We start from the raw sequence: 8,410 nt of genomic DNA on the forward strand, positions 1-8,410 counted from the left end.
AAAGCAGGAAACTTGTATACCCATCTCAGGTGTAATATATTCTCAAAGGACAATATCTGTGTTTTTCATTTTAGTTTCTACTACGGTTGTTAACATACTTGATCGCCCTCTTCCTGCAGTTCTTCACTTTCATAGGTTTCTGATACACTGGAGATCTGATGTGTAAAACTTGTAGAAGCCTCACTTGCAATAGCATCTGCATATTTGACCCTGCATAAAAAGCAGTGTCTAGTTGCAGTGTCTAGTGTCTAGTTGTTATATATATATATAGGATGCTGTGCAGAGTGTTTACTTTAGGCAAGGTAGGCTTCATAAAAGGACCTTATATATAGTTTTTTTCTGCAGAGTTATACTTAACAAGAAACTTTTTCATTAGCTTCATGTTTATGCTTTATTATTCCACTGATGTTTATTTTATATTTATGTTTGATAATTATTTGGAAACTGTTCTAGAACGCATTACGTACGACTATTTTGCAGCTTTAGTTCACGGCCCTGCCCCCAATGCATGCTGGTAACTGGAGGTGGGGCTTGTTCAGTCAGCGGGATAGAAGGAGGGAAATTTAAACAGCAGCTGCTGCTGTCAAGCAAACGACAAGAAACAAACTGAAACTTGTTAGCTGGGATACTTCTAGCTGTGGAACGTGAAAGAGCCACTTATGAAACAAATCCATCAGCAGGTAACGTTCATAAATGCTTAATTGTGTAATTTATGTATATTTTTAAAAAGGTTTGCTTCGGGCGGAATCTCGTCTTCTGAAAAGACCGTTCTTATTACTTTTTTTTTTAACTTATTTTATTTTTTATGTTAAACCGGGTTTTAATCATTTCATACAAACCAGTTATTGTTGAACCCTGGCTCTGTGTCTTGAGCGTGGCTGTTATTCTGTTTGTTACCTGGCTGTAAAGTTACCGCCTGGATACGAGCTGCCTTTTGTTTATGCCATGAGACCCGAATATCTCCGTTGTTTGTGTTAAAGAATAAAGTCACATTTGTCGATGTTATTCATTATTTTGTTGCATGGACAAATACTGTTGTTCTTGTGTTTTAAAAAAAATAAAATAATAATAATAAAAAAGGTCCAAATCACAGAGAAACAATTTAATTGCAGGAGAATTATTACTATCTGTAAGGGGGAAAACACAAATAGAAATCTATGTAATCGGGTCATTACAGCTCTGGTGGACCAAACTGGTGAGGAAATATATTTCAGTCAAACAGTTTCTGCTAGGACTTTATAGAGAAATGTATTGATAAAAACTGAAGGAACCAGTAGATTCCAGGCACAATTTCACATTAAAAAAAAAAATTACAACTATATTGTTTATTTTTTCTTTACAGAGCATGGGATCCTCATTTAAGCACAGTTACTTGGGTAGTTTTCACCAGCTTCCAGAGAAAATACCATCTGCTTTATTTGTAGATTGCAAGCATCATTTTGATACTGTTTCAAAAATGGTTGACATCCAAAGAATCAGTTCTGAAATTGAGAGAGGGAAGTCTGAATCGAGCACTCAAGGTAAGAGATAGATAACTGTGAAAATATGGGATTCCCTGTTGTGCTGACATGGTGGTTATGAGAGTTAGAGGTAGAACCAGATAGTCGACTAAAAAAAGTGACAGTCGTCCTCAGAAACTGCTAGTCGACTAATCACAAACTTCAGTTTAAAAGCAGCAGCAACTTGCTCATGTATTTGTGTATTTAAAGTGTATACAACCACAATCTGCTGTTTTGAATTAAATGGAAAGTAACTGTGAAGTGAGCCGTTTCAGATGGACAGAAGTGCAGTTGTGGCTTAATAATTACATGTTATAGTATATTTAGAACATTAATAAATCATTTAAAAAATAAATAAAAGCCAAACAGTTTTAAAATGGAGTGCAAGTGTTACAAATCTGTAAGTACACAAATAGAGAACCAGACGTGTAGTCGACTCTGCCAAATAAGTACTTGTTGTACCGCTAATGAGAGTCCTTACTACAAGTTATTAAGAGCATTGGAATTTGGGGATCACAGTTACAGGTCATGATCCACTTGTATTGTAATACTGAAAACTGACATTGTATTTACAGCTGTGATGGGGGGTTGTTATGTTAACCTATTTCCATCTGAACTATAATAAAACTTGATTCTGTTTAGAATATTCTGCTGCTCAATGCAGTTCCAGGAGCAGTCATTCCAGTTGTGTTAAGTAATGCAACAAAAGTGGTAGTACAGTGCAGCTAAAGTACAGTTATTGAACCTATTTTGAAGTGTACATGTATACAAGTTTTGTTTTCAGTATTAAAAAAAAAACAGCTGCTTTTATAATGAACGGACAATTAAACACTTAAGAACATGAAAGTATTTGGCATGGCTTGATTTAACTGTTGGAAGGGGTTTAAACTGGTTGTGTTGCTAATATCAGCAGTGATATCCGCCTTGAAGACTCTTCAGGAGAAGAGAGAGAAGATTCGCCGTTTAGAGCTGGATAGAACTCAAGCAGAGAATAACCTGAAGTGTCTTTCTGAGAAAGCCCTGCAGCATGAACACATTTCAGAACAGGAAAAGAGCGAGAGCAACCTTGTGCAAAAAGAGGCTCAACAGAAAACCGGTATCTTAAAAATGGTTTAAAGGGATATTTGTGTGCTTAAAGGCTGTTGTGTTATTTTATTAATGTATTTGAGCAATTGTAGCTATTACTTGTTTTCATTTTCTAGCACTTTAATGATGGCAATAATTAAGACCTTTTTATTTATTCATTTCAGAATTCAATGTTTTTTTGTTTCAGCTACAGGTAAATATTGTTGCTGCTTAGCGTTCCAACAGTTTTACTACTGTTAAGATGTTCCACCACTGTATGCTTTACCAACTGGCTGTATAGCACTTTTAAAGCAGCAACTGCTTTCATTGTGTATTTTGCATGTCTATTTTAGAGCTTGCTTCCCAACTGGATTCTGCTGAGGCCCGCTGTTTCCTCCTGGAAAAGCAGTTGGATTACATGAGGAAAATGGTGGAAAATGCAAAGCATGAGAGAAATGAAACTCTAAAGGAACAGGTACTATATTTGGGTTATCTCACTTGAGTTTGTTCATGATGATCTTCTGGTTAAACCTTAATAGGGGCCAATTAGCAATACAATAGCTCAATTTTAGTGCTATTGAAAAACCATTTGATTGTAAATCCAAGGAGTGGAAACGTTGTCTTTAAAGCATGCTGCAATATGTGAAAGTCACTGGGCATTACTTCTATTATGTCATTTTCAGATTGGTTGTTTTTTTTTCCAGGCATTACTGCAGAAAAAGCGAATTCAGGACCAAGCTGAAGTGCACACGAAATTGGAAAAACTGGAAGTCCTAGAGCAAGAATGTCTTAAACTTACAGCCACTCAAACTAAGGCTGAGGTAAAATACACCCTCATCACAGAACTTATTTCTGATATGCTTGATTAATCAGAGCTAGTATAATGTAGTATATGAGAATATCATGAATTCCTTGTTCATGCTTTTTTAGATGAAGATTCAGCAGCTGGAACAAAAACTATTGAAAGAAGAACATCAATGCAAGCTAGTACAAGAAAAAGCAGCCCAGGTAGGTTATGAAGCTACTTAGAGATGCGTCTGCTTATATATTGATGCTTTTTTAAATTCGGCCACTAGTAGAATGGATTTTTAAAACGCATGTTTACAGGAAGTGTCCAATACCTGGAACATGATTGGTTTAAATGTCAGTTCACCTGCTGTTGAAGCCTCAGAAAGAACTGCATTCCAGTTCTATAACTTTCCAGCAGGTGTCACTGTTGTACAGGGTACTCAAGGTCTTTATTTATTTATTTATTTATTTATTTATTTTTTATTTTTTTTATTTTTTTATTTAAATCTGAAAATGCAAACAATTTTTTTTTTTGGGGGGGGGGGGCTAATATTGAGAAATAGACATACCAAAGAGAAGACATCCTTAAAGCCTTCTCATCAAACAGGTTTCACTGTAACTGCAGATAGTTGTTGCAGTCCTAGGTGTTATGGCACAAGTCGGAAGCAAAGAAGTATCTATGAACCTCTCATTCCTAGCTTTATTTCTATGACTGGGTTTTATATATATAAATAAAGTGACCCCCCCTCCCTCAGGTGGATTCTAGCTAAATAATTGCATAACTGTCTGCAAAGCAATTTTTCTTTTGTTAATTCATGAATACATACAGTATTTTTTAATGCAATAATTATATAATACACTCCATCAAATTGTATTCAGTAAATTAGTAAATTATTGCCAACCAGGGAACACATTCAGAGCATTTTGTCTCATGTTCTTATATTTCACAAAATTGTCTTCATAATACCACACCACTCATTTTGCCTATCGTAGCTTCAGACAGGACTGGAAATTACCAGAATAATCCAGTCTTCACTTCCTGCTGAAAGTAAACCAAAGAAAAAAACAAAAAAGGCACCTGCAAAGGTAGGAGGAGTCTTTCACTATCTGTAGGCATGGACAATATATTTATATTTATTTAACCTATGTACTGTCAAATATCAGGAGAACGTACAAAAATGAAATTAAAACTCATATTCAAATGTAAACCAAAACGGGCAAAGTGAAATAAAAACAAAACTGACAGGCTGAGGATCTGAGAATTCCTGAATGGGATTTTCATCCTAATTACTTTTATGTAAGCCACAGGTTACGGTGTTGTGACTGGGTTTTAAAATAAAAAATAACATTACCACTAGATGGCACTTTAAACAACAGTTGGAAATAGTAGCTTGCTGAGAAGTTCAACAGCAATGATCGATTTTAAAAACAAGGAGCAGCACCTCCAGGGTTGGGTACTGCATGTCAAATTGTGATCTTTGTCTTCTGAAAACATCACCAATTCTTGGCATAACCTTTTGTGTGGTGGTATCTTTTTTTCCCCCCATTTCTTAGAGAATTGCTAGTGCAAAGAAAGAACTACCTGTGCCTCCCATTTATCACAAGGCAAAGGCACTTCCTTTCGTGGCTGGAACAGTAAGTTTTTTATTTAGAATAAAATATTGTCATGCTAGCAAATTGATCTTGTTTTGTACTTTGTTAGGTGGAGGTTCAAAAGTCTAAATAAAAATGTATATATACTTCATCCCTATACTAATATGACCCCGATTATCACTAATCTTGGACAAACTAATGGCATTATAGGTAAAGTAATCCAAACTAGTGCTAATCATGGTAATTTAGGCCAGTTTCTATATGGATGTCCATATATATATATATATATATATATATATATATATATATAAATTAACTTTTTTTTTTTTTTTTTTTAATCAAGCTTACTAGTAATTAGTTGAGCTGAGAATTGCTAATTTCAGCATTATCTGGAGCTGTGGACATTACTTGGTTGACATGTCCATGCCCATTGTTATCTGTTGTACATTCATTTATTTGTATTTCAAGTCTACCAGTCCCAGTCATTCGGTGAGAGCTAATGTTCAAAATGTCCTGCACATTATGAAGTACCACAACCCAAAGCTCTACGATGGAAGCCACGCTCTTCACGTGAGGTCCCCAAGAAGCACAGACCCTGCAGAGAAGAGGTCTTTCCGCAGAACTGCGTCTTCATGTTCAGCCACCTCTTCGGTCGGGAGCTTGTCGGAACTGCTGCTGGCTTTGCAAGATGAACTGGGGCAAATGAGTTTGTAAGTGGTGTGTTTTAGTTTTTCACAAACCTAGCGATATGCAGTCTCTTTTACAATACAGTGTATACTACTGTACTGGCTGTAGCACTGTTTCAATAACACATTATTTCTAAAAACATTTTGGAAGATTTGGCAAGTTGAACCTTTCAAAAATGTAGTTTTGTGGGTCCCTGTGGCAAAGTGGTTAACATTGTGCAGGTGCAGGAGTGATGAGGTGATCAATGAAAGGCAGACAACAAGAATCCAAGTGCAAGGAGGTTTATAATCCTGGTCTGGTAACCGTAAATAATAATCCCAGGCAATACACAGCACTGTTGTAAAGGGTTTGCAGTCCCAAATAATAAACAGTTATATACAATGTATATCGTGATACAAGTGCAGTGATGGCTGGCCTCAGGCGACAGCTCCGGAACGTGTGAGCCGTCTCACGATACAATATATCCGGGTCGTTCCTTAATCATAAACGAAGGAACAGCTCACGTCGCTCCATCCCCTATTTGTACCGTCACTCATGACCCTTTGGTAAACGATTGCAGCCGCTCCTCCAATCCGCGGCTGCCACATCGTTTCCCTTCCGGGTTAATGAGTTAGTGCACCGGAGTTCCGCCCCCTGACCGACTTCCTTTTAATCCTGGGAATGAATTGTCAGGCCATCCAGTCCAGGGTACTCTGTTCCCTTCACTTAGCGCCCTCACAGGTTGGGAGGGAGATTTACCACCAAGAATCATTCTATTTCTGTCACAGTCCCCCACTAATTTTACTCTTTTTTCATATCTTTAACTGTATAAATAAAATTACTTAAGAGCTGCTTGCAGCTGTTCCTTCCTAGTTTTTATAAATTGTTTCAATTTGTTTTATTCCTCTCGGACAAATTCAACAAATAGAGCCTTCGGATCATTATCATTTTAACATTGTTTCACATAGCATAATTTCTTTTCTCCAAGAAGTTATGTGCATGCCATGCTACAGCATGTGTTGTTGTATCGCCCCTTTTTGGGGGTGTTGTACAATTTTAATGGGTGTCTGTTTTATTCAAGTGAACATCAGGAGCTAGTGAAACAGATACAGGAGACCAGGAAAACAGAAGTGCGTGAGGACCTGGAGAGGGAGCTGGACTGTCTGGTGAAAAGGATGGAGGTGAAAGGGGACCAGATTTGCAAGCTCAAGAAACATCAAGCTGCTGTAAGTTGTTGAGCTGATGTTGTACACTGCTTTGGATGTATTTAGTTTTGCTTGGATATTTTTATAGCCCTAAATGAACTAGACATAAAGGTATTTTCATGAAACTATTGGAATGTAACATATGGTTAGCCTCTGTAACCCACGCTTAGAAAAGTGCTAGCTGTGATTTTAGAACTGTGGATTACGACAAACTTACACAGTGGAATGCAGCGTCTAATGTCCTCGGGTCCTACCGCATTATGACCCAAAAACTTGGAATTCAAAGTCGGATGTCAATTATACTATATAAATAGATCACTGGCTAAAATACAAAAATATGTTTCCACTTGTTAGGCATTTGAAAATAGCATCTGACGCTGCAGGCATTTCTGCTTGATTTATTGGCTAAAGAAAGATAAGCAAGAATATACAGGGACAAGCTATCACTATCACACTCTGGTTAATATCAATTGCAAATGTCACTTCCAGAAAGATCACTTTGGAAAACCTCATACTTATATTTAAACTATATAATTGTAAGTTGCTCTGCAGTATTGAAATCTTCTGACCTAATAAAGTAGCACAGTATAGCATATATAAGTGCAATGTGTATGTTTTGATTTATTACAATGTGTTGCATAGTATAGTTGAATGTAATTAATTCAACGCTTAATACTAGGTTTGTTTAATTTTTTTTTTTTTTCTCAAACGTTAATATATAAAAAATTACTTTAATTATTTCATGTCCTGATATTGCCTACCCACAAAGGTTCAGAAACTAAAGCAGAAAAGTCAGAAGACAAAGAGACGGCTAGCCAGCACTGGAGCACAAGCAGAAGTGAGTGAAGTGAAGCCACTGTCCACCACTCTCAGACATCAAGGACCTTCCCCTAAACCCATCGAGGGGCACAAGAGCCAGGGGAGCCTGCAGCTGCTGAAGAGTGTACAGAAACTGCAGCTTAACCTGCAGAAGGATGACATCATGTGGGAGCAGTAACCAGAGGCTCCCATGGGACTGATGCTGAAAGGGCAACACTGTCAAATGCTCTGTGTGGCAGCTCTACTGTTGTGCGGTGATCCAAACATCTTAATCAAATCGCATGTTTCAATGGCATTGAAATTATTGTTAATTTATTTTTATTTTGCACAGGTTTGTCTTTTTGGTTTTAGTAACTTGTTTTTTTTTAATGTAACACTGTCAGTTTTGTTTTTATAATAAATAAGGTTATTACAAAAAATGTCTTTTGCAATGGAGAAACATTTGTAAAATGTGTTATGTGGAAGTGTTGAAACTTTCATAGGTTGGCATTGAGGTGGCTTACATATACAACAAAGTACTGTAGAACTACAAGACTTCAGGTTTATATATACAGTGCCTTGCGAAAGTATTCGGCCCCCTTGAACTTTGCGACCTTTTGCCACATTTCAGGCTTCAAACATAGATATGAAACTGTAATTTTTTGTGAAGAATCAACAAGTGGGACACAATCATGAAGTGGAACGAAATTTATTGGATATTTCAAACTTTTTTAACAAATAAAAAACTGAAAAATTGGGCGTGCAAAATTATTCAGCCCCTTTACTTTCAGTGCA

General features: G+C 36.8%; 1 protein-coding gene across 4 annotated transcripts; it reads left to right on the forward strand.

Annotated features, from left to right (window-relative positions):
- Positions 1–486: 486 nt before the first annotated feature.
- On the forward strand, positions 487–8,093 carry LOC117411597 (centrosomal protein cep57l1). 4 transcript variants are annotated; one of them, XM_059025679.1, is made up of 11 exons: positions 487–680; positions 1,343–1,520; positions 2,410–2,595; positions 2,918–3,039; positions 3,269–3,385; positions 3,495–3,572; positions 4,347–4,439; positions 4,908–4,988; positions 5,415–5,656; positions 6,694–6,793; positions 7,587–8,093. In XM_059025679.1, exons 1-11 carry the CDS (start codon positions 660–662, stop codon positions 7,812–7,814), a joined length of 1,446 nt encoding a protein of 481 aa, XP_058881662.1. In that variant the 5' UTR covers positions 487–659; the 3' UTR covers positions 7,815–8,093. The 4 variants fall into 4 exon arrangements, with proteins under 4 accessions (XP_058881662.1, XP_058881661.1, XP_033875150.3 ...); XM_059025678.1 differs by having other exon boundaries at positions 488–680; positions 2,413–2,595; positions 6,694–6,838; XM_034019259.3 differs by having other exon boundaries at positions 489–680; positions 6,694–6,838.
- Positions 8,094–8,410: the final 317 nt, after the last annotated feature.

The sequence above is a fragment of the Acipenser ruthenus genome, chromosome 6 (genome assembly GCF_902713425.1).
Source record: "Acipenser ruthenus chromosome 6, fAciRut3.2 maternal haplotype, whole genome shotgun sequence".
NCBI lineage: Eukaryota > Metazoa > Chordata > Actinopteri > Acipenseriformes > Acipenseridae > Acipenser > Acipenser ruthenus.